This window comes from Panthera pardus, unplaced genomic scaffold, assembly GCF_024362965.1.
Source record: "Panthera pardus isolate Hobbes unplaced genomic scaffold, ASM2436296v1 HiC_scaffold_19, whole genome shotgun sequence".
Taxonomy (NCBI): Eukaryota; Metazoa; Chordata; class Mammalia; order Carnivora; family Felidae; genus Panthera; species Panthera pardus.
In genome coordinates this window covers 25,421,073-25,447,876 of record NW_026526754.1, presented here as the reverse complement: position 1 = coordinate 25,447,876, position 26,804 = coordinate 25,421,073, and the positions used below count along the sequence as shown (strand labels likewise).

At 62.7% G+C, this 26,804-nt stretch overlaps 1 protein-coding gene across 1 annotated transcript in view; it reads left to right on the top strand.

Moving 5' to 3' along the window:
• Window positions 1-24,986, top strand: part of ANKRD11 (ankyrin repeat domain containing 11) — a 180,386-nt gene extending 155,400 nt beyond the window's left edge. The window contains 16 exon segments of the mRNA XM_053906811.1: window positions 8,731-8,901; window positions 9,002-9,205; window positions 10,372-10,514; window positions 12,698-12,845; window positions 13,131-18,065; window positions 18,068-18,390; window positions 18,392-19,315; window positions 19,317-19,379; window positions 19,381-19,450; window positions 19,453-19,637; window positions 21,004-21,064; window positions 21,067-21,101; window positions 21,186-21,329; window positions 23,027-23,103; window positions 24,404-24,455; window positions 24,666-24,986. Of these exon segments, the coding sequence (XP_053762786.1) occupies window positions 8,731-8,901; window positions 9,002-9,205; window positions 10,372-10,514; window positions 12,698-12,845; window positions 13,131-18,065; window positions 18,068-18,390; window positions 18,392-19,315; window positions 19,317-19,379; window positions 19,381-19,450; window positions 19,453-19,637; window positions 21,004-21,064; window positions 21,067-21,101; window positions 21,186-21,329; window positions 23,027-23,103; window positions 24,404-24,455; window positions 24,666-24,851 (7,721 nt within the window). The 3' untranslated portion in view covers window positions 24,852-24,986.
• The last annotated feature ends 1,818 nt before the right edge of the window (window positions 24,987-26,804 follow it).

The window sequence follows — 26,804 nt, the reverse complement described above, 5'->3', positions numbered from 1 at the left end:
GAACAGAGGCCCCTGCCAGAAATGGGTGTGGATGGGGCTACCTGCATGTGGGGGTCCACGTCAGGTAGCGGGAAAGTGGGCAGGTCCTGAGACAAGATAAGCAGGCTAGAAAATGGGGAGAAACGGCAGAGGGAACGGCCTGGAAATGTGTGTTTGTGCCATGGCTTTTATCCACGAGGTCACAGGTCCCTCCCCCGCTTCCCCCTGTGTAGGAGCTCCCTGAGCATATGTCCAGTCATGTAAAAGCCAGAGGAGTGGGCTTGGTTTTGCCGGCTAGGATATTGAGGAAGGTTGTGAGCCCCCCAGGGGTCCTTCACGAGGGTCCGACGTGGCCCACGGCTCCTGTGGCTGAGCTGGCACAGTGGGGACAGGGAGAGGCCCGCGGATGCATGTGGGTGCCCTGGGCTCACAGACGTTTCTGTGGGTCAGGCTTTAGGCCCAGAGGAAATGAGGGCAGTTAGTGCAGCCTGGATGTCCTCCCTCCTGTTTTTGGTGCCGACACCAGTCTTAGTCGTGGGGGGCCTGGGGTTGCTATTTGGTCGTTAGCTGTGTGGATGGTGGGGGTGTGAGGCTGGTGTCTGGCTTCTGGGATGTTCCTGTAAATGCCCCAGCAGCCTTGCTGTGAGTTAGGGAACCGCTGTTAAGAGCTGCTCCCTGAGAGAACCTGCTGTCTGAGCTGCGCGTGCGCCTGGGTAGGCAGCCGCTCTCGGGCTGTCGGCTCTGCTCTGCTGGGGAGGACTTCTTGGCAGTTGCCGCTTCATCTTACGCTGGCTTCTTGGGCTCGTGTGCTTCCGGCCGGCCTTCTGGATTCGTCCGTTGCCGGCTAGTGTTTCAGCAAGAGGCTGCCGGGTGGGTTCGCCTGAACCCACCTGGGTCCTCTGGGGCGTCCGGGAGACTCTCGGGGCGCGCAGGGAGTGCGCCCGTTGTTTCTGTGTGAGTTGTGGGTCCAGGTGAAGGCAGGGAAGGAGTCACCGTCGGGTAGAAAAAAAGCGAAGAACATTTAAAAAATAGAATTTCCCGGCCAAGGACTATGTTACAAAAATCTAAATACATATGAAATACGGTATTTGCCCTCCTGTTATTATCGTTTTGGGGGCTGGTTTTACATCGTCTACATCTGCTTTGTTAAGATACCACAGCTAGATTGTCCAGTGAGAGGATTCTTCTGCGCGTGTCGTGCAGGACTTGAATCGGGAGCCTGAAATTTCGAACTCGAATCTGTGTGCGTCACACACAGGACTGGGAAGCGGGCTGTGGGGCCCCCGGCTGGCCCTGGAGGCCTCGGTCCCGTCTGCACCTCTGCTGCGCGGAGTGCCTGAGCCGGGTGCAGACTCTGAGAGCTGCACACCTCTGGCCACGTGGCTCCCGGCCGCTGGGCTGTGCCTCCCCCACCGAGTCAGGAGGCAGAAGCCACGCGGGGAAAGACTGAAGGAGTGAACTGTGGGTGCCGAGTGACCGAGACTGGGGGACTCCAGTCCCCTCGGGGCCAGGCGGGGTCTGCTCGAGGTTCCCTGTATCCCCCCCCACCCTGCCCAGCCCCCTGCTCCTGCTGTGTCCCTCCGGCGCCCTCTGCTGGGAAGATGCGGCCCTGCACTCACCGGGAGGGGAGAGCCGCGGAAGGCTCCAGAACTCGGGGCCCTGAGGGACAAATAGCTTCCTCAGCTGTGCCCCCCAGGTGGGAAGAAGAGGCTGATGAGCCCCCTCCTAGGGACCACCGAGCCACCGGAGAGCATTGTCCTGGTTCCTCGACCCCCGTGAGGGGCCTCCGCAGTGCTCAGTCAGGCCTGGGGGCGGCCTGCCAAGAGCAATACGGCTCGTCTGTGGTGAAAGCTGGACACACTCTGCATCCAAGCCAGACCGCCGCAGGTGGTCGGTCACTTTAGCTGCCCACAAGGCACCCCGGACAGCTCGTCCTTCCGGAGCCAGGTCTGTCTGGGCGCAGGAGGGACGGGCCGCGGATGCTTGCCCAAAGCAGCCTGACGTCTTCTAGGAAAAAAGAAGCTCGGAGACGGCTCCTCCCGTGGCTGCTGGGGAAGGCAGCCCGCCCCCTCCCCGCCGAACAGGAGGCGGAGGCCTCACAGGGGGGCCTCTCCCGGGCAGGTCGCCTGAGGCCCGCTGCCCAGTCTCCACTTGGCGGTGTTGGTGATGAAATTCTACGATGTGTGCGCTTGCTTCAAAGTATACTAATCTGTCTACTTTGTGTATGATTAAATTTCTCCTCAGCTTAAATCTGTAAGCAAATGTTTAGGCTCGTTTCCGTGCCCACCCACCCTCTTCAGGCTTCTGCATGAGCCCACTGCTGTGTTGCAGTTTTCCGTCCTTTAGTGTGGACGTAAGCCCCGCTACTTCCTTCTCGAAGCCACTTCCTTCCCGAAGCCACCCAGGTGGGCCCTGCCCGTCCCCAGAGGCCACACGGGCCCCACCACCACCCGCCCCGCCCTTCAGAGCACCGCCCCATCAGAAGCATCGGGAACTGCCTGTTCTCAGTACCTGAACGTTTCTTTGTAGCAATGAGAAATTAAGGTTTGTTTTATTTTGAGAAAAACACTCTTGTGTCCAGTATCTGGAGGTTTATTCAGCAGTGCTGACATGTAACCTACTCGTGCGCTCCGTGTTAGGGGTCTGGGGACACTCCCGTATTTACTGAAATCACGGTCACCCTGGTTCCGTAAGATCGGAAGGGGTGGCTGTTGTGACTTCTCCTCTGGGACTGTCCCTGTCTGGGGAAGGACTCTGGCTCCACTGCTGCGCGCTGGAGGCGGCATGTACGTGACCGTGAAGGGCTTCTCTGCGCACTCCCTGGCTCTCCAGGCGCTGCCTGTGGTGGTGGGGGGAGCTGCGGGGGAGCCTCTGGCTGGAGAGGACATGTGCCACCCACAGGGACACCTTTTCTGCATTGTTTTTCCTCCCTAAACTTGGACAGTTTCTTCCTGTACGGGGGGGAGTGTGGACTGGCCAAGGAAGGCTCTTTATACTTAAAATTCCTGATGTTCCCCTTTTGCAGAATAGGTGGGAGTCTGCAGGGCCAGACCCTCACGACCACCCTGGGTTCTGTGACTCACAGGGAGGAGTCCTAGGACCATGACTGATAAAGCGTGGAGTGCAGTCCAGGGGAGCTGGCTGCAGCTTCCAGAGCCCTACTAGGGGGAGCCTGGGCTGCAGTGTGGCTACTCTGCCCGGTGGTGCTCCCAGGGTCTGGGGCAGGGGCTGACGGGTGGCCAGAGGCTTGTGCAGACCGGCCCGGGGCTGGCAGGGTTGATGGCACGGTTCGTACGTTGGTGCGGGTTTGGATTAGGGTTTATTTCGCTTTATTTTTAAAAGTCCTCACCATGCTTTGGTGCCATGAAAAGGGGTCAGTGTTTGTCAAGTCGTGTGGTGGGGTGTTTATGCCGGCATCGCTTTCTCATACCCTGGCCGCCGCCTCACGGCTGTGACAGCCCTCACTGAATTTCCCAGCGTCCTTGGAATGAGGACTGTGGTCCCCCTTGACTAGAGGCCACCCAGCCCATGACCTGGGAGAGCCCCACCTGCACCGCAGAAGGCAGACATCGGAGATGGACCCCAGCCCTTCTCTTTTGGGACAGAGAATACCAAGACCAGAGAAGTCAGGGGCTCGCTGAAGATCCCCTCTGTCTTAAGTGATCGGTGGTGGTAACTGTCTTTAAAGGAGAGGAAGAAGTGGATACAAACCAGGAAAATGGAGGGAAAAGCCAGACACAACTCAAGTGCCCCACGCAGACTGGGGGGGAGGGGGGCGGGGGGGACCCTCGAGTCCTGGTCTTGCAGCACTTGGAGAACCTGAGTGTGAGGCTGGACAGAGACAAGCCCCCTTGCGGCTCCCTGCCTGATGTGGGTCGTCTCCAGCGTGCACGCTGCCCTGGCAGAAGTGGTTCTTCCAAAAGCCTCTTAACTTTGGGATCGGGCCCCGTGTTGGTATGGGTGCCGGGTGCCCCCGGTACGCCAGCACCCTGCCTGCCGTCGGCGTTGCCTGAGCTCCTCCTGGTATCTCCGGGAGCTCTGCGATCCCACGAGCGCCCCACCGGATGCCCTCCTGTGGAGTGGGGTCCAAGAAGTGTTGACGTCGTATGGTTTCATGGTGGGGTGTAGGAGTTGGAGGTTTCCCTTTGGACCAGTGTGCTGGACTTTGTCCCCTGAAAAGCCCTCTTCTGGAACAGCCCAGAAGTCAGAGGTGGTGAGTGATGACCGAACGAAGGACTGGTTGTGAGCGCTCCAGGGCCCTGGGGGCTGAGGACAATGGGAGTCAGCTGCCGGCCTCAGGCCCCTCGGGGCCACAGCGGACAGGCCCCTGAAAGCCACATCAGGGACACCTCAGGCTGGAAGGCACCATCCCTGAGCCAAAGCCCTCCGTCTCCTCCGGCTGGCGTCCAGACGGGGCAAGGGGCTTGCAGAGCTGTCCCCGGAAACGAGCCCCATCCAGTCCCAGGCCAGAGCAAAAGCCAGCCCTCTCCAGAGACATGGGCTTCCGTGCAGTGTCCCGGCCCCAGCGTTCAGCCAAACACTAGTGCCGGGTCAGAACCACGTACCACGCGGAAGACACTGCCATCCTGAGACAGAACCAGCCCCGGGGACCTTGCGTGGGGATGACTGGATACAAAGCACGGGTCAGTACGGTGCAACAGAGGAGAAATTGAACACGTGAGCAAGGAACAAGGCGCTGCCAGAAAACACCACGTAGGTTTTTAAAAATACAAAACGGAATACAGGGAAATGAAAATTGCCAGTGGAATTAAAAATCCAATGGGCAGATCATGTAGCTCATTAGATGCTACAGAAGAAAGAATTGGTGGCTTGGATAGTCGTAAGCAAGGAGATTGCCTGCACTGAGGTATGGAAAGAGGAGGAGGAAACGCGAGAGGTTCAGGATGTGGACGAGAAAGCAGACTTGGGCCTTTGTGAGACGGGGTCCTTGGGCCTCGGGGCGCACTGTGCCGTGGGCAGGACACAGGTGGGCGTGCGCGTCAGCATGTGCCGGCCGGATGGCAGAGGCAGGTGGCACTCCTGCCCGGCTCCGTGAGGAAAGCCGTCTCGCTGGCACACCTGCCTCCTTGCTGCCAGATTAACTGCGGTGACATCCACGTTCTGCTGGGGAGGGAAACGCAGTGGCAGGAAGTGGAGTCTGAGAACCATGGTGTCTTTAGCCCCCGCTCCCCCGGGAAGGCCGCACTCTAGCCCACCAGCTGCGGTGGTGTGTGGAGGGAGCGTGTTCCAGAAGGCCCGGGTTGGTGGGATGGGCTGCGGAGAGTGGGGACCTGCGTCTCCCGTCTGGGTGGCTGCGCCCGGGAAGGGGTGACGCGGTGGGGCACCGACGGCACAGACCGCAGCAAGCTGGCACCATACAAATCCCAGGTGGCGTCACATCAGCTGTTTTCCTGACAGCGACGCGGGGGAACTGTCCGGGCTCGGGTGAAACCATCATCTCCCACCAGGACCACAGCTGGGCTGACCGGACGGGGCCGGGAGGGCGGGGGGAAGGCCCCAGCCTTGAGAGCCGCTCCAGCTCCGCCACCGTGAGGACGATGGTGGCGGGCCTCCTTCCTGGGCCTCTGCAGAGCCCTCGGAGCCCCCAGAGGCGTGTCCAGGCTGCAGGCCAGTGGCCGGTCCCTGCCTGCAGGTCACTGCAGGGAGGCTCCACAGGTAGGCCTGGAGGGCCACCTCGACCTGCCAGGTTCGCTCTGCTCTGCAGCCTGGCACGGGCCGCTGGGAGTTCGTGGAGTCCTCCTTTGCTTCTGGTTGGATATTAGAAACAAAAACCAGCAGGATGCCAGAGAGGCTCTCGGGTTGTCCTGAGAGGTTGCTCTGGGTCATAGCTCCTCTTCTGGCGAGTGGGCGCACCCCCCCCAGCTGGGGCTGGGGGTGCAAAGGTAGGCTGGGCAGCCTCCCCCCCACCCCCACCGCCCTGTTGTGGACACCCCATCACAGGCACAGCAGCGGCTGGGAAGAGGGGCAGGTGACGCTGACCGCGTGTCACTTGGCTCCTCTGGCCAGAAGTCCGAGCTGCCCTGGGTCCCCCGCACCCGAGGCCACACGCCGCCTGGCTGGACTCAGGCCCTCTGGGTACCGGGAGGTGTGGGGGCTGGTGGAGAGAAGGGTGTCTTAGAAGATGGGATTCTATTTGGGGGCTTTTTCCTGTGGTGAGACTCGGAAGACGTCCTCCCATTAACGCCCCCGAGACCCGTGTGGGGAGGTGGGCTGTGCGAGGCCCCTCCCACCAGGAGGGAGTCAGTACCTTCCGCTTCCCTGAGCATCGTCCAGCCTCAGCCGGGCTCTTGGCCACAGAGGGGAGGGAGGCCCGGTGCGGCGGGGCCTAGGGCCTCGCTACACGCACTGAGTCTCTTCCTGAGACCGCGGGCCTGGTGTGGTGCCGTCACGTCCTGCTCCGCGGCGGGGGACGCTCTGTTGCCGCAGAAAGCCCTTTGGGCGCAAGGCTGTGGAGGTGTTCGGCTGCCACTCCCAGGAAGGGTGTCTCTTGGGACCCCCGTCACCCCCCCACCCCCACCCCCACCCCCACCCCCGACCGCTAGGGAGTCTGCTGCCTGTGTTGTCACTTGAAGACAGTGACTGCAGTGCCCTTGTGCCGGTCCCTCTGGCACCTCAGGGTCCTGTGGGGTCTGTTCTGAGGACGCGCTGCCCACACCCAGCCTTGCACCTCCCTAGGCCTGCCCCAGAGAGCAGAGCTGGGCCACCGGCCTTGTCCTCTGAAGTTACTTAGTGTAATTTGCAGATGTCCCCATGAGCAGGAATCCTCGTGTGGCACGTGTTTCTCTGAGCTCTGCTGTCTCCCTCCTCCGGCTGACTTCCTCTCTCCGCCGCCTCCAGGGAGGCGCAGGGGCCCTCAGAGGCTGGAGGCTCCGTGGGTGGAGACCAAGCGGTGGTTCCTAGGAGACTGGATGGAAATCGGGTCCTGATTGCGGAGCAGGGCGGTGTGCACGTGCCTTCCTGCTGCTGTCCTGACACCAGGGCCCCGTGTTGGAGACACCAAGCTGGTGGGGCATCTGTGTCCGTGTCATTGAGCAGGAGGTCGGCTCGTGTGTCCTGGGGGCGTGGGCCTTGTTTCTGTCATCGTTTGTGCGCAGGGCAGAGCGGTCACCATAGAGAAGGGGGGGGGGGGGGGTTAGTGGAGCACTCGGCCGTGTGAGAACTTTTAAACCCGATGCCCTGATTCGGGGAGTGTGTTCCAGAAAGCTCGGGTTGGGTGGGATGGCCCCGAGTGACTGCGAAAGTGTGGCTTAACTTCTCGGGACCTTGTGGGGCCACCGGGCAGGGCTGCTGCTATGTGTGGCTCCTCGCCCTGTGTAGAGGCTCCGGGGAGGCTGCCAGCCTCACCCCTGCACCTGCCGGCTTGTAGGCAGAACAGGGGACAGGGTGGATAAGCTGGGGTCCTTGGTCACAGATGAGGAGCCTTCTGGAGCTTTCTTCCTTTCTCGAGCCCGGGCCTCACGGGTTGGTTAGAGAACCATCGTGGCCGGGGTGCCTGGGCAGCCTGTGTCGCAGTGAGTCACAGTGTGGTTTCTGAAAGGGCCGATCGCAGTACTTTCTAAGGAAGTAGCTCACGGAAAACTCTTCTTGAGAAAATGGAAAACGACGCATCTGTGGGCTGGGGATGTTGTCCTGGAGTCGGGCAGGCGGGGCGCACGGGAGCCTGTCCGGTCCGTGTCTCCCAGACAGCACCCACCTCCCCAGGGCAAACCAGAGCCAGCGAGCCGGCCGAGGGCCCGGAGGAGGTCCTCTCTGACGCGTGGAGTGGAGAGCAGGGGGCCCCCCTCCCCCGAGGAGAGTTTCAGGACCCCAAGTCTCCCATGGTGACCCTCCTTCCCTGGCTGCAGTTTGCACCCTGTGACCTAGAACACCCCCTAGCCAGCCCGGCCCCCACACCCGGGCCCCACCCAGCACGCACGGGGGCAGCGTGGGGAGGGCTCCGGGCGCCTGGTGGATCCCTAAATCCCCGGCAGGAGGGGCACGGGGGCGAAGGAGGACAGTGAGCTTCGGCTCCTGGTTCACGGAGCCTGGGGGGTGTCTTCTGTCCCTTCCTCCCGCCTCTTCCCGGAGAAGCCACGCGGTGTGTCTGTGCTCAGGGTCGGCAGGGAGCTCCGTAAGGGGTCAGACCAGTGGAGGAGGTGTGCGCTCCGAGGAGGCGGAGACGGAACGGCTGAGCTGTTCCATCGTGTCTGGTTAGTGCTCTGTGTTGATGCCTTTAGATGCCTCCAGCTCAGTCCATGTCGTGGTACTGCAAGGCTGGTTCGCTCCTCGAAGGGCCATGGCATGAAATGGAGGTCCCTAGAAGCAAGAAGAAAGGTACAGTACTGACAAGTCGGCCTTGACCTGTTTATGTATTTCTGAACTGTGTTTGCCATTTATATCTGCACTGTTTGGAGGCGGGACGGGGAAGGAGGAGCCGGAGTGTGGACACGTGCACTTAATGGACGGAGACCTGTCCCGCGTGAGCCAGGGCCCCAGTGAGGGGCCGTCCCACCGCCTGGCGTGCGGCGGTGGGGCCCGAGGCGGGGCAGGCCTCATTGGCTGATGACGAGGTGTTGGAGTTGTCTCTGTTACCGCCGGAGGTGACGACCGGGCGGCTCGGTGCTGCCACCCCTGTTCTCGCCCTTTCCCTGTGAGCTGGGAGGCGGGGGGCTCCGCGACGCCAGGCAAGGCCGCGGGTCCTGAGGACCGCGTGGCATGAAATGTCCCCCTGTCTCCTCCACTGCCTCACAGAGAAGCAGGGTCCTGAGCGCAAGAGGATTAAGAAGGAGCCCGTCACCCGGAAGGCCGGGCTGCTGTTTGGCATGGGGCTGTCTGGGATCCGAGCCGGCTACCCCCTCTCCGAGCGCCAGCAGGTGGCTCTCCTCATGCAGATGACCGCCGAGGAGTCCGCCAACAGCCCAGGTGAGCCCCCGGTGCCTCGAGGAAGCGGCCCAGGGCCCGGCGGCTTCTGTCGCCGGGACACGCCCGGTGACGCCCTGCCTGTCCTCTCCTTGGCCTGCAGTAGACACGACACCAAAGCACCCCTCCCAGTCGACAGTGTGTCAGAAGGGGACGCCGAACTCCGCCTCGAAAACCAAAGACAAAGTGAACAAGCGGAACGAGCGCGGAGAGACCCGCCTGCACCGCGCGGCCATCCGCGGGGACGCCCGGCGCATCAAGGAGCTCATCGGCGAGGGCGCGGACGTCAACGTCAAGGACTTTGCAGGTGAGCGCTCGCGGGCGCCCTCACCCCGCGTGCCCCGAAGGCGCCCCGCCTGGGGTCCAGGGGTGGAGCCGGGGGCGGGCGGAGGGGGGGGCGGTTGCGCACAGGAGTTGGGGGTAGCGGGCAGACCTCGCGCTTAGACCAGGGTGATGTGCTGTTGCTGCTGAGGAAGAGGTACTGATGTTTCGGAAAGTATTTCAAAATAAGATCGTTTTCTTATTTTTTATCATCTTTAAGAGAATTGGGGGAATTTTTAGATGCCACTCTGCTGTGTTGTGTAGACCCCAGTTCCGTGGAAGAGGAGTCACGCCCCTGGCACGTTCAGGGAGAGGCGGCCCTGCCTCGGTGCCCGGCAGCCTGGGGACCGCACCCCCCAGGGAAGAAATGTCTCCGAGAGGGCCCTTTCATTTAAGCCGGAAGCAGGTGTTCCTCCCCCGGCCCGAGACAGCCAAGCTTTATCTGCTTTGAGGGCCGTGCGGTCACGGTGGAGTATTGCCGGGTGTGAACAGGACGCTTGCTCTGTGCCTCAGCATCGGCACGTTCCACAGCCGTTTGTTCCGAGAGCGCGTGGAACGTGAGACCAGCAAAGCGGTCTCCGTGACGAACCTGTCTAGACTGCGTCCACTGCCCTAGTTGATGGGGTTTCTGACCCAAACCTAATGTAGCACCTTCTCTGAAAATACGATTTTCCTAAGGCGAGATTTGCCAAAGCCCTGGAATTTGTGTCCACAGGGTGGCCCCGTTTGCACACTGACATTTGCGGGTGGCCTGTCGAGGCTCTAGTGGAGACGGCCGCCAGAGGAGGCCTCCCCGCGTGGCCTCAGCCACGTGCTGCCCAGAGGGCACGTTTCGAAACCTGCAGCTGTGGTCACAGCCCCTGCCACGCTGCCCGCAGCCCCCTCGGCCGCTCTCCCTGTACCCTCCACGTGTGTTGCCAGATACGCTGGATTGAGGCTCCCACCCCCGACGAGTCCCCTACCCCAGGTTGTGCCCGCAGAGGGTGAACCTGGGGGGTTAGCGAGCTGCACGTCGTGGGGCAGACGGGGCGCCCCAGCAAAGGACACTCAGGGCTTCCCGGGACCGTAGCCCTTCCGTGCAGGGCGCTGCCTCGGGACAGGAGTGGCGTTCTTGAGGATTAAATAACATAGGTCCTAAGTGTCTGTTTCCAGGCTGGACAGCGCTGCACGAGGCGTGTAACCGGGGCTACTACGACGTCGCCAAGCAGCTGCTGGCCGCGGGGGCAGAGGTGAACACCAAGGGCCTAGACGACGACACCCCCCTGCACGATGCTGCGAACAACGGGCACTACAAGGTGGGTGCCTCCCCGCACCCACGTCCCCCGCTGGGCCTGCTGGCCGCCTTGGATGTCATCCTGTCGCTCCCTGTCCCTACCGTCCTGCACGTTTGCCCCCCCCGCCCGAGCCGTCCTCTCTGACCAGCCCACCTGCTCATCCTGGGTCAGCACCTGGGTGACCTCTTGCTCCATGTGACGGGGCCCTGCTCAGGTCATGCGGGCATGTCTAGGTTTTAGCAGCTGGATGATCACGCGGGGGAGGGGAGCGGGGGAGGGGGGTATTCATGGGCTGCTGCCGGCGCTGTCCTTGTCCTTATGGCATTTACTGTTGATGAAGCACAGAGAGGTGTAGCCAGTACACGGGAGGACTCTCGTAACCAGTCTGGGAGCAGCGAGTAGCCAAGCGCACGGCCTCCCCGAGAGGACCAGCCCCCTTAGGGAAACGGCTGCCTCTGGGTCTGATGCAGGAGACGCGCAGAGGTGGCGAGGCTCTTGCTGTGGTCGTTACCAGACCTTCGTGAAGAGGCCCGGGAAGCACAGTGGGGCCTGGCGAGGACAGCGCCTGTAGACCGGAACGCACCTCTGACGCTCTCCTGTAGCTGCTCTGCCCCGTCGCCTTGGGCAGGTGCCAGGGAACTAGCAGCACCCGGCGAGTGGCGAGCGGTTGAAGGATGATGAGTCACACGGTCGGGGGAGGGCTGTGAATGAGAAGATGCCCACGGTGACCGGACGAGTCCAGACACAGATTGTGTACTTGATGTCAGGGCTCTTGGTTAGCTCCTTGGGTTAGATAAAGGCATCTTGGTTATTTTGGTTTTTTAAGGGTCCTTTTAGAGAAATGCTAGAAAAGTTTATGAAATGCCTGGGACCCGCTAGAGTACCCACGGTGGGGGACGGGGAGGGATCGATGACGTGAGTCTGGCGCTATGTTGGCAGCCGACAGACTGGGGAGGGACGGGGTCGTCCTCTGAATCTCTGTACTTCTGTGATTATCCTTGTAAAACTACCTTACGGAACAGACTGTGGAAATACGGGGAGGGGTGCAGGGTAGCGGCCCCCGGAGAGATCCCCCCGTCCAGCTCCTGGGACTGTGAATATGTGACCTCACGTGGTAAGGGGACTTCACGGATGGGAGTAAGCAAAAGATCATGCAGTGGTGACTCTGGATTATCCCCACGGGCCCAGTGCCCTCTGGGGTCCGTGTAGCAGAAACCCTTCCCCAGGAGGGAGGAGACCGTGAGGGCGACTCGCCCGCGTTGCCAGCCTTGGCAGAAGGGGCCGAGGGACATGGTGGCTTCCAGCAGTTGGGACAGCCCTCAGCAGGCAGACGGCAGGGACACGGGGCCAGTCCCACCACTGCAAGGGACCCCACGCACACGGAAAGGAAGGAGCCAACACCACACATCTGTAGGGTCAGCGAGACCCGTTGCAGACTTGGCGAGACGGAGGGGCTGGTGATTCGCTAGAGCAGCCGTGGGAAACCCGTGCCCGGGAAGCGGGGGTCCTGGTCGGGGGAGGCCGCGGCGTCCTAAGCGGGAAAGGCGTGTGAGCGACGGGGTGTTCCTGGTTAAAGATTGTTTTAACACTCCAGTGTCCAAACTGGGGCCGAGACAGCACTGAACCTGCACTTGAGGGCAGTGAGTCGGCCGCCCCGGGTGTGCGAAGCACACTTGCCGGCTGTAGACAGTTGAGCAGAGCTGCTGCGGGGTCACCTGGACTGTGTCTGTCATTCACAGGACCCCCCCCCCCCCCCCCCGCCTTACTGTGTCAAAGCACGGAAGAGGCAATCTTCTTTTCTAAAAGAAACGAGAACACAAAATAAACCTACTTGGAAGAAGCTCGCTCTTTGTTTCCTCTGTTCTGTCAGTCCCCGCTCCCCACCAGACCTCCAGAGCCCTTCTTTCCACACCCCGCGGGCCCTGCCGGATGGCGGCTCATCGCTGGCGGGAGATCATGGGGCCGTGGTCGGCCCACCACCGATGGGGAGGACTCTGCATGGGAGCGCAGACCTCCTCCGTGTGGCGGCGTGCTCGGCTGGGGTGGGGGGCCCGGAGACCCCCCCGGGGGCCGTGCGGTGGCGGTGGGGGGGGCTGTTGTCTGGTCGAGCACAGGACTCTAGGAAGCGGCTGCAGTTGTACCGGCACGGGGGCGCGTCGCGTGCTTCTCAGAAAGCCCCTGACCTGCCGGTTGCTGTTTCGTAGGTGGTGAAGCTGTTGTTGCGGTATGGCGGGAACCCTCAGCAAAGCAACAGAAAAGGCGAGACGCCGCTGAAGGTGGCCAACTCCCCGACCATGGTGAATCTCCTGTTGGGCAAGGGGACCTACACGTCCAGCGAGGAGAGCTCGACCGGTCAGTGGCCGGGAGCCGCACCGCGTGTGCCGGCTGGGGTGGGGGAGCTTCTGGACGGCCGGGACCCCACCCCCAGGGTTCCCTCGTCCTCCGGCCCTGCCCTCACGCAAATCTCTCTCTCATTTCCTCCTGCCCGTGGCCGGCCTCCGATTTATCTAAATCAGGCGAAGAGCTGTCTCTCCTCCCCTTCCCCCCTCTGCCTCGTCTGCAGAGCGCCGTCCCCGTGCATGTTCAGTAGGGTCGCTGTGACTCTGCCTCTGACCTCTTCCCCCCTGTTCCCAGCAGAGAGCTCAGAGGAGGAAGACGCCCCATCGTTCGCACCTTCTAGTTCAGTTGACGGCAATAACACAGACTCTGAATTTGAAAAAGGCCTGAAGCACAAGGCTAAGAATCCAGAGCCCCAGAAAACTGTGACCCCCGTCAAGGATGAGTACGAGTTTGACGAGGACGACGAGCAGGACAGAGTCCCTCCAGTGGACGACAAACACTTACTGAAAAAGGATTACAGAAAAGAAACTAAATCAAATAGTTTTATTTCTATACCCAAAATGGAAGTGAAAAGTTACACTAAAAATAACACGATTGCACCAAAGAAAGCGGCTCATCGCATCCTGTCAGACACGTCAGACGAGGAGGACGTTGGTGTCACTGTGGGGACAGGAGAGAAGCTGAGGCTCTCGGCACACACGATACTGCCCGGTAACAAAACGCGGGAACCTTCCAATTCCAAGCAGCAGAAAGAGAAAAATAAAGTGAAAAAGAAGCGAAAGAAGGAGACAAAAGGCAAGGAAGTGCGGTTTGGGAAGAGGAATGACAAGTTCTGCTCCTCCGAGTCGGAGAGCGAGTCCTCGGAGAGCGGGGAGGACGACGGGGACTCGGTGGGGAGCTCTGGCTGCCTCAAGGAGTCCCCGCTGGTGCTGAAGGACCCGTCCCTGTTCAGCTCTCTGTCCGCCTCCTCCACCTCGTCTCACGGGAGCTCTGCCGCCCAGAAGCATAACCCCGGCCACGCGGACCAGCACGCCAGGCACTGGCGGACAGACAATTGGAAGAGCATCTCTTCTCCCGCCTGGTCGGAGGTCAGCTCTTTATCAGACTCCACAAGGACGAGACTGACGAGCGAGTCTGACTGCTCCTCCGAGGGCTCCAGCGTGGAGTCGCTGAAGCCCGTGAGGAAGAAGCAGGAGCACAGGAAGCGGGGCGGCCTGCAGAGCACGCTGTCGGAGAAGAAGAACTCTTTCCACGCCAGCGTGGACGGCGCCGTTCCCAAGCTGGACAAGGAGGGCAAGGTCGTCAAGAAACACAAAACAAAACACAAACACAAAAACAAGGAGAAAGGGCTGTGCTCCGTCGGTCAGGAACTCAAGCTGAAAAGTTTCGCCTACGAGTATGAGGACTCCAAGCAGCGGCCGGAGAAGGCCATACTTCTGGACGGCGACGTTCCCAGCGAGGGCAAGCTGAAGGCCTTGAAGCACGACCGGGACCACTTCAGGAAGGAAGAGCGGCTCGGCAAGCTGAAGCCGGAAGACAGGGAGTGGCTCTTCAAGGAGGAGGTGGTCAAGGTTTCCAAAGACGAGAAGGCCCTGAAGAGAATCAAAGAGGTGAGCAGGTCTTTCCGAGAAGAGAAGGACCGTGGGAGTAAAGCAGAAAGAGAGAAACTAGGGAAGGAGAAGTCTCCCAAAGAGGAACGACTGAGGCTCCACAAAGAGGAAAGAAAGAAAAAGTCCAAAGACAGGCCCGCCAAGCTAGAGAAGAAGAACGACTGTAAGGAGGACAGGATTCCAAAGGAGAAGGAGAAGGCTTTCAAAGAAGAAAAAGAAAAACTGAAAAAAGAAAAGGTCTACAGGGAAGACTCTTCCGCTTTCGATGAGTATTGTAACAAGAGTCAGTTTCTGGAGAACGAAGACACCAAATTCAGCCTTTCCGACGACCAGCAGGACCGGTGGTTCTCGGACTTGTCCGATTCGTCCTTTGATTTCAAAGGGGACGACAGTTGGGATTCTCCAGTGACAGACTACAGGGATGTTAAAAGTGACCCCGTGGCCAGACTGATCCTGGAGACCGTGAAGGAGGACAGCAAGGAAAAGAAGCGGGAGAGCAAGGGCCGTGAGAAGCGGGACTACGGGGACAGGCGCAGCGACAGGGACGCCTTCTTCCGGAAGAAGGACAGAGACTGTCTGGACAAGAGCTCTGAGAGGAGGAAGGAGCAGGCAGACAAGCATAAGGGCATCCCCGGCTGCCTTCCCGACAAGGACAAAAAGCGGAGGGAGTCCGCCGAGGGCGGGCGGGACAGGAAGGACCCCCTCGAGGCCGCCAAGGAGCGGAAGGATGGCAGGCCCAAGCCCGAGGAGGCCCACCGGGAGGAGCCGAAGGAGCTGGCTGGCGAGGCCAGCTTCAAGGACAGGCCCGACTGTGACTTTGGGAAGGGCCCCGAGCCCTGGGAGAGGCTCCATGCGGCAAGAGACAAGGAGAAGAAGGAAAGGGGGAAATTAGAGAAATACAAAGATAAGTCCGGTGACAGAGAGAAAAGCGAAAAGTCTGTCCTTGAGAAATGTCAGAAGGACAAGGAGTTTGATAAATGCTTTAAAGAGAAGAAGGATCCCAAGGAGAAGCATAAGGACAAGGAGAGAAAGGCGTCTCTTGACCAGGTGAAAGAAAAGAGGGAGAAGAATTTCCCTGGACTTCTCTCCGAGGACTTCCCTGAAAAAAAAGACGAGAAGAAGGGTAAAGAGAAGAGCTGGTACATCGCCGACATATTCACAGACGAAAGCGAGGACGAGAAGGACGAGTTCGCGGCCAGCGGGCTCCGACTCGGGGACGCCGGGGACGCGCCGCGGGCGGACGGCCCCCAGGACACCGACCGGCACCGGAAGCACTCTGCCGACCGGCAGCACTCAGAGAAGCAGAAAGATCGAGAGCTCCGAGAAAAGAAAAAGGAGAAGGGAGCCGCGGAAGGGGCGAAAGACAAGAAAGAGAAGGTCCTGGAGAAGCACAAGGACAAGAAGGACAAAGAGGGTGCGGACAAGTACAAGGACAGGAAGGACCGCACCTCGGCCGACCCCACCCAGGAAAAGAAGAACAAGCAGAAGCCTCCCGAGAAGCTGGAGCGGAAGCCCTCCGCAGAGGACAAGGCCAGGAGCAGGCACCGCGAGAGGCCGGACCGGGAGCACTGCCGGGACAGGAAGGTGTCGAGGAGCACCGAGGCGGAGAAGAGCCTGCTGGAGAGGCTGGAGGAGGAAGCCCTGCACGCGTACCGGGAGGACTCCAACGACAAGGCCAGCGAGGTGTCCTCGGACAGCTTCACCGACCGCGGGCAGGAGCCCGGCCTGAGCGCCCTCCTAGAGGTGTCCTTCACGGAGCCCCCGGAGGAGAAGGTCAAGGAGAGAGAAAGGCACAGACACTCTTCGTCCTCGTCCAAGAAAAGCCACGATCGGGAGAGAGTCCGGAAAGACAAGTGTGAGAAGAGAGACAAGAGCGACGATTACAAGGACACAGGCAGCAGGAAGGACCCCGGCCAGTACGACAAGGACTTCTCGGACGCCGACGCTTACGGGATCCCTTACGGCGCCAAAGCGGACGTAGAGGACGAGCTAGATAAAACCATTGAGTTGTTCGCCGCTGAAAAGAAAGATAAAAACGATTCCGAGAGAGAGCCTTCCAAGAAAGCGGAGAAGGAGCTGAAGCCTTATGGCTGTGGTGCCGCCGGTGCCCTCAAGGACAAGAGGCGGCGGGAGAGGCACCGCGAGAGGTGGCGGGACGAGCGGGAGAAGCACAGGGACAGGCACGGCGACGGGCCCCCGCGGCACCACAAGGACGAGCAGAAGCCCGCGGCCAGAGACAAGGACAACCCTCCAAACGCACTCAGAGACAAGTCCCGGGACGAGAGCCTGAAGCTCAGCGAGACCAAACCGAAGGAGAAATTCAAGGAAAACCCCGAGAAGGAAAAGGGTGACTCGGTGAAGGTCGGCAACGGCAACGATAAGCCGCCGGCAGCCAGAGACCAGGGCAAGAGAGATGCCCGGCCCAGAGAGAAGCTTCTGGGCGACGGCGACCTGATGATGACCAGCTTCGAGCGCATGCTGTCCCAGAAGGACCTGGAGGTCGAGGAGCGGCACAAGCGGCACAAGGAGAGGATGAAGCAGATGGAGAAGATGAGGCACCGGTCCGGAGACCCGAAGCTCAAGGACAGGGCGAAGCCCGCTGAGGACGTGCGCAAGAAGGGCCTGGACGGGCCCGCACGGAGGCCGCTGGTGCCGGACCCCGCCCCGAAGGACAAGAGGCCCAAGGAGCCCGCTCTGGCCCCGCCGGCCGCCGACGGCAAGCCCCCCCCGGGGCCGGCCGGGGACGCCAGGGACTGGCTGGCGGGGCCGCACGCCAAAGAGGCGCTGCCCGCCTCCCCGAGGCCGGACCAGGGCCGGCCCACCGGGGTCCCCACGCCCGCGTCCGTGGTGTCGTGCCCCAGCTACGAGGAGGCCATGCACACGCCCAGGACCCCGTCCTGCAGCGCGGACGACTACTCCGACCTCATTTTCGACTGCGCTGACCCCCAGCCCGTCTCCAGCACGTCCGCCAGCGCCTGCTCCCCCTCTTTCTTCGACAGGTTCTCTGTGGCAGCGAGTGGGATTTCGGAAACCACGAGCCAGACGCCTACGAGGCCGCTGTGCACGAGCCTGTACCGTTCGGTGTCTGTCGATATCCGGAGGACCCCCGAGGAAGAATTCAGCACTGGGGACAAGCTGTTCAGACAGCAGAGCGTCCCCACCGCGTCCAGTTACGGCTCGCCAGGGCAGCGCCTGGAGGACAAGGCCCCCGTGCCCCCGGGTCCTGCCGAGAAGTTCGCCTGCTTGTCCCCGGGGTACTACTCCCCAGACTATGGCATCCCCTCCCCCAAAGCGGACGCTCTGCACTGCCCGCCTGCGGCCGTGGTCAATGTCACCCCCTCCCCAGAGGGTGCTTTCTCTGGTTTACAAGCGAAGTCCCCCCCTTCGCACAGAGATGAGCTGTTGGCCCCGTCCATGGAGGGGGCCCTTCCGCCTGACTTGGGCATCCCCCTGGATGCCACGGAGGACCAGCAGGCCACTGCCGCCATCATCCCCCCGGAGCCCAGCTACCTGGAGCCGCTGGACGAGGGCCCCTTCAGCACGGTCATCACGGAGGACCCCGTCGAGTGGGCGCACCCAGCTGCCTCGGAGCAGGCCCTGTCCTGCAGCCTGATTGGGGGCGCCCCGAGAACCCTGTCAGCTGGCCTGTGGGGCCGGACCTCCTGCTTAAGTCCCCACAGCGCCTCCCGGAGTCCCCGCAGCACTTCTGCCCCACCGAGGCCCTCCACCCCGCTGCCCCGGGGCCCTTCGGCGCCCCAGAGCCCCCTTACCCAGGCTCCCCTGACTCCTACCCTCTGTCGGCCACCGAGCCTGGACTCGAGGGCGCCAAAGGCGACGTGGTGGACACGGTCCCGGCCGCTGTGCCCGCCCCAGAAGAACCGGCCCCCTTTGCCCCTCCGTCCAGGCTGGAGCCCTTTTTCACCAACTGCAAACCGCTCCCTGACGCGCCCCCCCGACGCGGCCCCCGAGCCTGCGTGTTTGGCCACCGTGACTCAGGTGGAGGCTCTGGCGCCCATGGAGAATAACTTCCTGGAAAATGGGCACGACCTGTCGGCCCTCGGCCAGGTGGAAGCGGTGCCCTGGCCTGATGGCTTCCCCAACTCCGAGGACGACTTAGACCTGGGGCCCTTCTCTCTGCCGGAGCTTCCTCTTCAGGCTAAAGACGTTTCTGATGTCGAAACGGAACCAGTAGAAGAGACTCCCCTTGGCCCTCCGGAAAACACCCCCGCGGGGCCCCCCGTAGTCCCGAATGGCGGGGATGTCCCTGCAGCGGCTGCCGAGGAACAGCCCGCACTGCCTCCCGACCAGGCGGCTCCCCGGCTCCCCGCCGAGCCCGAGCCGGAGCCCCCCGAGGAGCCCGAGCCGGATGTGATGTTGGAGACCGCGGTAGAGGCAGGGGTCACGTCAGAGGGGACGGTCCCCCCCGAGGACTCGGACTCCAGCCTGGGGCCCGCACCGCCAGCCCCGGAGCGGCATCCAGCAGGGAGCGGAGACGAGGAGGCCGAGGGCCGGGACCCCCCGGCCGCGTCCCACGGCACCCCCGACGCCGCTGTCGTTGCCCGCCGCCGCCGCGGATGGCCGGCACAGGCACACGTGGAGGACGGGGCCGGCCCGCTCGACGGGGCCGGCCCCGAGGGACCTGTGGGCGGCATCCAGCCCGAAGCTTCGGAACCAGAACCCAAACCCGCGGTCGAAGCCCCGAAGGCGCCCAAGGTGGAGGAGATCCCCCAGCGCATGACGAGGAACCGGGCTCAGATGCTGGCCAACCAGAGCAAGCAGAGCTCGCCGCCCGCCGACAAGGAGCCCGCCCCCGCCCCGCCCCCCCGCGCCAAGGGCCGCTGCTGCGAGGAGGACGACCCCCAGGCCCAGCACCCCGCGCAAGCGCCGCTTCCAGCGCTCCAGCCAGCAGCTGCAGCAGCAGATGAACACGTCCACCGCAGCAGACGCGGGAGGTGATCCAGCAGACGCTGGCCGCCATCGTGGACGCCATCAAGCTGGATGACATCGAGCGTACCACAGCGACAGGTCCAACCCCTACTTCGAGTACCTGCAGATCAGGAAGAAGATCGAGGAGAAGCGCAAGATTCTCTGCTACATCACGCCGCAGGCGCCCCAGTGCTACGCCGAGTACGTCACCTACACGGGCTCCTACCTCCTGGACGGCAAGCCGCTCAGCAAGCTGCACATCCCCGTGGTGAGTACCGGAGGCGGGCGGGAGACCCGCTGGCGGGGCTCTGTCGTCCGTCCCGCGTCCGCGTGCGCTCCTCATGCGGGGCCTTGACTGGCCAACCACACGTGTGCCCGTGCGCTCGGTCCGCTGGGTCGACGGTCACCCAGCTGGTCTGTCTGCTGTAGCTACGCCCTGCAGACCTCCAGCTGGGGCTGCCCTGGGGGCCGCTCGGTGCCTGCCTCTGCCAGTGAGGGTCTCCGCTCGGCCCTTTTAACACCCCCCGGTAACACTCGGTGTTCCCAGTGGCCCCAGGTTGCCAACCGGAGGCCAGGCCTCACTGTCGTCACCGTGCAGCCCTGAGCAGCAGGCACCCTGGCGGCTTCCCCACCCCACTGTGGGCATTGGGAGCCCAGGGACCCCGTGTCTGTGCAGACCCCGCCATCTACACACCCCACCTTCCAGCCGTCTGCATCCCCACTTCTCCCGTTGTACCCTCTTCCTCGGGGTGGGCTCCTGCCACCACCCCTGCCCAGGAACAGCCCCCCTGCAGCACAGCCACCGCCCTGGGCCCCTCAGCACCTGTTCAGCCCAGGCGCAGGTGACTTGCTTCATCTCGGACCCTCCCACCCGCTTGGAGGGGAGCCAGGACTTCCGTTGCGTTACCATCAGGCCCAGAACAGGCCTGCAGCCCACAGGGCCCACCTCAGAGCAGCCCCCCCCCCCCCCAGAGTCACACTGGATCTGTGTGTTCTGGAAGGTGGCATCTGAGCTGTCCCTTTCTTCACCGGGTGTCTTCTGAATAGCGATAGGTGGCTCTGAGCGTCAGGTTCAAAAGGCGAGGCCCTTGGGGGCAACGGCTGCCCGGGCCACCACCCTCCCTGGACAGCCCAGTCTTCCGGCACTTTGGATGGGGCAGGGCGATGGGGGGACAGACAGCTTTGAGCCCAGCAGGACGTCTGGCCTGGAAGCATCAGGTGCTGGGTCTCTCTGGGTCACTAGTTCGGAAAATCTGGCCTGAGATTTCTGTTCAGTGACGTGTTGGTTGCCCCTTTTGTTTAAATTTGGTTTTCAAAACAGAGCACCATGACGTTCCTGGAAAGTTCGGAAAATAGAGAAAACAGTAGGGGTCGCTGTGGTTTGTGTAACTTCTTATTTTCCACTGGGATTCCCGCCTTTCGTTCTAGAAAAAAAAGCTGTTTCCCTTCCCGTGGTCCCCACACCATAAAGCACCCAGGCCATTAGGGGCGGGCGGGCAGAGGTCAGGGCATTCCTGGACTTCTCGCCAGCCAAGAGGGTGCGTCTCAGGGCTCAGTCCTTCAAGTGGGTTGGTGTTCCTGGTGCAAGTTCACAGCACTCACCAACCACCCCGCCCCCACCCCCGTGATTGCAGATCGCGCCCCCTCCCTCCCTGGCGGAGCCCCTGAAGGAGCTGTTCAAGCAGCAGGAGGCCGTGAGGGGAAGCTGCGGCTGCAGCACAGCATCGAGCGGGTAAGAGGGGCCAGCGGCACGAGGGGGTGGCGGGCGCCGGGCGTCTGTCCGGGTGAGTCCTGCTCATCTGGCTGCTCTCCTCAGGAAAAGCTCATAGTCTCCTGCGAGCAGGAGATCCTGCGGGTTCACTGCCGGGCAGCGAGAACCATCGCGAACCAGGCGGTGCCGTTCAGCGCCTGCACCATGCTGCTGGACTCCGAGGTCTACAACATGCCTCTGGAGAGTCAGGTGGGTGACCGTCCGGGCCCGGCACTCGCTCTCCCGTCTCCAGCTTCCCGAGAGGAGCTGGGCCTCCTGGGATTCGGCTGCACTGTGGGCAGCGAGCGGGAAAGGGCCGAATTCCCGCAGGTAGCCCGGCCTGGTTCAGTTCCCCAGTCCGCACCAGGGCCGGGGAGGGTGGCGGCGACCACACGGCGGGACACGCAGCAAGCAGCAAGCACCCTGGCCGTGTCGAGAGATGCCCCGCTCCAGGGTCCTCGTGGACGCTAGTCTCTCCGCTCACTGAGAGTTATACTTGTTTTAGAGGAAAATTTAAATAAGAGACGAGTAGTATCCAGGCGACTTGCTCTGTGGTGGCCCCACCGGGAAGCTGTCCTGCGGCAGATGGGGGCAGAGCAGGGCCCACGGCGAGGGGAGGGTCCTGCGGGCCCTGGGGTCCTGCTGGAACAGACTTCCTGCCTGGCCTCACCTGCTGGCCGCTCCCGGCATTGGACCTGTGGGGTCCCTCTTCACCCCCGCTGCCCACCCCCCGTGCACCCAGGCCTGGGGTCAGAACCGACACGGGTTTGCTCCCCAATTTGTTCTCTTCCCAGCGCCCTCCGAGACTTTTTAAAAACAACCCTGAAACGTGTCATTTTGGGCCTGTGCAAAAACACTGCGGTCTCCTCGGGCCTCTCCTGTCCCCTGGCCAGCGTGCGTGCCTGCTGCACCCCAGGCTCACGCGCTGCACGGGCCCCTGGGGCTCTGGGCAGCGTTCTCAGGCTGGCCGCGTGGAGGACAGCAGTGGTTCCGTGGTTTTTAAGACTCTTTGTTTGCACATCAAGTGCTTTGCATTCACTTACATGCAGTCTTTAGAATTGATTGTAAATTTAAAAAATAAAATTTTTAAAAATAAAAAAAGAAGAATTGATCTTAAAAAACTTTCCCCACTAGGGGTGCCTGGGGTCAAGAGTTTGAGCCCCTGCATTGGGCATGGAGCCTACATAAAAGTAAAAAAATGTTTTTTAACTTTCCCAACTGAACATAGTACGTATAAAAACAAGATTGGTCTAGAGCAGAAAGAGAGTCTACAAGCCAAAGGGCTGAGGGCCTCAGCGATCACCGCGGGGGCTCTGCGACCTCTGAAAAAGAACCCAAGGGGCTGGAGGGCTTCCTGGGCTGCTTCTGAGCCTGAGGACAGTGAAGGCCTCCGCCCTGCCGAGCGTTCTGCGGTGGGGCCTGCGCTCGCTTCCCGAGGCCGCACCACAGACGCCGTGACGTGTGACGGCCTCCCGGGACCCCCAGGCCGCGGGGGCGGTGAGACCACCACCCTCCGTCCTGAGGCTTTACTGTTCGTGAGCCCGTCTGTGGGCGCGGGGCTACCGTGCGTGAGGACAGGGACGTGGGGTTGGCGCCCCGCCCCCCGGCCAAGGCACCTCGGGTCTCTTCAGAGAGAATTACAGACCGAAGAGACGAAGGCATAGCCCTGCCAGCCTCACCGTGCGCGTCCCCGTGACTCCCAGGGAACGCGGTAGGGGTCCGGGGGACTGAGGGCGCCCGTTTGTTTGTGCCCAAGCACACATCCCCGCACCCCCCCCCTCCCCACACTCAGTGGCCTCCTGGAGACACGCCAGCCAAGCTCCTCGCAGAGGGGCGGCAGGGGGGTGACACGGACCGTGGGCTCCTCTTGACTCTTCCCCATCCAGCGTCCGCGCCTCTCCCCTCAGGGCGACGAGAACAAGTCCGTGCGCGACCGGTTCAATGCACGCCAGTTCATCTCGTGGCTCCAGGACGTGGACGACAAGTACGCATGAAGGTGAGGACCCTGTGCCCTCCCCCGCCCGGGCGGCAGCGGGGGGCGGGGGAGGGGGCAGCTGCTGCCGGATCCCCCGTTTGCAAGTGGCAGTGTCAGACCCCGTGAGCCCGGCTGATGCCTTCAGGGAGCTGAGGTCTCCCCGCCCCCCATGTTGCCTCCTTAGAGTGTCTTCCCTCCTGTCCAGGTGTGCGGGGAGCAGCTCCTGTCACCAGCTGGCGGTCAGACCTCTGTGGGACCCCACCTTGAGCCCTCCTCAAAGGTCACAGCACACACCCATCACCACTGCTCTGGACGTGCTGACCAGTGCAGCAGCCAGAGAGCATGGGTGGGAGCTAGAGAAAGATTAGCAAGTAAGAAGCAAATCCCCACGTGCAGGCGCTAGGGCCGTCCACAGGGTCGCCCCCGAGAGCCAACAGACTCGGCGGCACAGTGGGGCACCACCCCTGGGCAGCTCCAGGAGGCGGGGCCTGGGGAGGGGGGGCACACCCGCCGGCCTCCCTAGAGCTCTAGGGGGCTGGGGGAAGGGGTCCGGAGCTCTCCATCCTCCCGGCCCCGGGGAGCCCGCTCTTGGAAAGGAGGGCCGCGTTTCCCGGAGGCCGGCCTTAACCTGCGTCCCCTCCCTCACTGACCCGTGACCGCGGTGCCACGGCAGCGCCCGCACCTGGGAAGGTGCTGGCGTGGGGTAGCCAGAGCCCAGAGCAGAGAGGAGCCCGCTTGGCGTCCACGGTCTCGGGCAGGTCCCGGGGAAGCCCCAGGATGCTGCTGCCGCACCAAGTCCCGCCAGCCGGGCGCGCAGGCTGCACGGGGGAGGCTTTCCTAGAGCAGACGGGAGTGGTGACGACATTAAGATCAGTGTTGGGCGATAGAAACGCCACACGAGCCCCACGCCCCGGATGTACAGAGAACTCATGAAACCAGTGAGAGGCCAGGTGGATAGAACAATGAGCCCAGCAGGTCGAGTCCACCCGGGCTCGGAGACGTGGCCCCGGTGCAGCGTGGGGGTGGTGTCTTTCCCGAAGACCAAAGACGGAGCATTTAGAGCTCCTGTCCCCCCTCCCCGCGCCCCTCCACACACTCGCAGTTACTTTAAGGCGAATTAGAGACGGCGATTCCCCGCGGTACATGCGCTTGCGCGCATCTGAGCAAGCGAGACGCGCTGTGACGTCAGACTGCTCACGCCCACTTCTCTGTCCGTGTGTGCTGCGTCCGTCCCCCCCCCCCCCCCCCCCCCCCCCCCCACGGCGATCCTGTCCGAGTCCCCGTGTCCGCCCTCACCTTTGCCCCCCAGCGCCCCCGATACGGAGCCGCTACGGCACTGCCCGCGAGGACCTGCTGCCGGGGTTCGGTGCCCACAAATACCAAACGCTCCCGGCCTAGGTGACGGGTCACCAGCCGTAAACGAGGGCAGAGTGACACTGTCGAGATTCCGCTGCAACGCCCGGGGTGGGGGGCGGGGCGCTGGGCCTCACGACTCCCGGGGCAGGGCGTGGGGCGAAGGCGCGGGACCGAGGTCTCGCCTCGGCGCCCCTCACCTGTCGCGTTTCCCGCAGACGTGTCTCCTGATGCGGCAGCAGCACGAGGCCGCGGCCCTGAACGCCGTGCAGCGGATGGAGTGGCAGCTGAAGGCCCAGGAGCTGGACCCCGCCGGGCACAAGGCGCTGTGTGTGCACGAGGTGCCCTCCTTCTACGTGCCCATGGTCGACGTCAACGACGACTTCGTGCTTCTGCCGGCCTGACGCCCCGCGGGACGGCCCACACGGGACACAGGCGAGGGCCGCACGCGTCCGCCCGGCGCCGCTGCCGAGTCCAGGCAGCGCGGGGAGACCTTGTCCCTCGGGCGGGGACGTCCAGGGAGAGACCCCGCACTTGGCCCCTCCCCCCGGGAGCTGCCGCGGGAGCACGAGGAGACGGCGGCCTCGGGGTCTGCTTTCCGGGCGGCTGCACGGGCATTTCAGGAGCTGCAGAACGGATGTATTTTTTACGATTTCCTGTTCCATTCTGATCAACTAAAAGAAAGAAAATTAAGGCGGCCACCCCTCACGGACAGTGACCTCCGGGTCGGAGGGCGGGGGACGGGCTTCGGACGGGCGGGGATACTGTGGCCGCGCGCAGGGCTGCCCGCCCGCTGCGGAGGGACACAGAGCCGGGACTCTCGGGTTGTGTTTTTAATGGAGTCAAATCCACGTGGTTTGTATATTTTTTCCTTTAATCTTGGGCATTTTGTTTCTCTTTCTGAGAACATAACTTGAAACACTACAGAGCCAATAATCATATAAAAAGTGTACCCGTAAACGCTGTACAGTTTTATACACATTCACAATGTACTTTTGCTGCCTTCTAGATAATTTATTTTGCAACACATTACTGCACAGTTGTAAATAACTTATGTACTGTAACATCACTTCAGTTATGTGTAAAGAAATAAATAAATTAATTAAATGCAATAAATTAATTAAATGCTCTTTGTACACGACAGGCCCTCTCCAGGAGGGGCCGACATGCGGGACCGACGGGGGGCCGCCCCACTGGAACACCACGAGTGTCTTCAACTACGTTGCTTCCCATTTACTACCTTTTTTTTTTTTTTTTTTTTTTGAAACTAATTTTTCCCTTTTCCGGTCTTTACTGGGGTCCCCCAAGCCCCACCCCCCACCAAGCTGCACAGCTCACAGCGGGGACAGGGATCCCTGAGCCATTCATGTCCTGTCCCCGGGGCAGCCAGACCTGGGCTTGGGGACAGATGAGGGCCACCCCCCTTACCCCCCGGGGCTGGCAGGTTCCCCGGCGACGCTGCAGCTGTGCAAGCGTCCCGACCACTGGGACCCCCGTGCTGCCAGAACCAGCTCGGAGGACAGCGAGTGGGAGGTGTGCGCCCCGCCCCACGCCCCTCTGGGAGGAGATGCTCGGGGATTGGGACCCGGCTGGGCCTAGGGCCACCTTCTGCACAAGGGACTCCCAATAGTGGCTCCTTCCTGAGGCTGCCCTCGCCGCACCGGACGCCCGGCCCTCCCCCCCCCGCCCCCCCCCCCCCCCCCCCCCCCCGCACGCAGGGTGCTGTGGACACGTGGGTGTGGAGGTGCGGGGTGCACCTCCTCGCGCACGCCCTGGGGCACATCACGTGGCCTCCCCTCCGCCTCCTGTACCCGAGGCCACGGAGGAACGCCTGGCGGGGAGCAAGGCGCCCAGCTCCGCAGGCCTGCGGGTGCCGGGGCTGGGGGGGGCTGGGGGGTGGGGCCGGCCCTCGCCCAGTCCACGCGTGGGCGGAGGGGGGCTGGGGGAGGTCGCCCTCTCCCTCCACGGGACTCCCGGTCCCCCCCGTCGTGTGCTGGCCTGGGGATCGGGGAGGGCAGAGCCGCACCGCCGTCCCGGACACGAATCAGTTTTCCGGTCTCAGAGCCGGGGCCGCAGCCGCGCGTCCCGCAGCCCGGCGCTCCCCGCGCAAGAGTCTCGGGGTCGGCAGCTTCAGGCCCCGACCTGCCGGCCGTGCGCGTGCGTGGGGGGCGAGGGAGCGTGCACGGGCCACGCGTAGGGGGGGGTTGGACGGCTCGGCCCCCGGCCTCCGAGCCGTGCGGTGGGGGGGTCTTCGCGGTGGCCCTGCGGGCTCCGGCGGGTCCGGCGCGATGCTGGCCCAGTGTCTCCCCGGGCGCCGCCCCGTCCCCATCCTGCCGCAGAGGCACCCGACCCCTGTG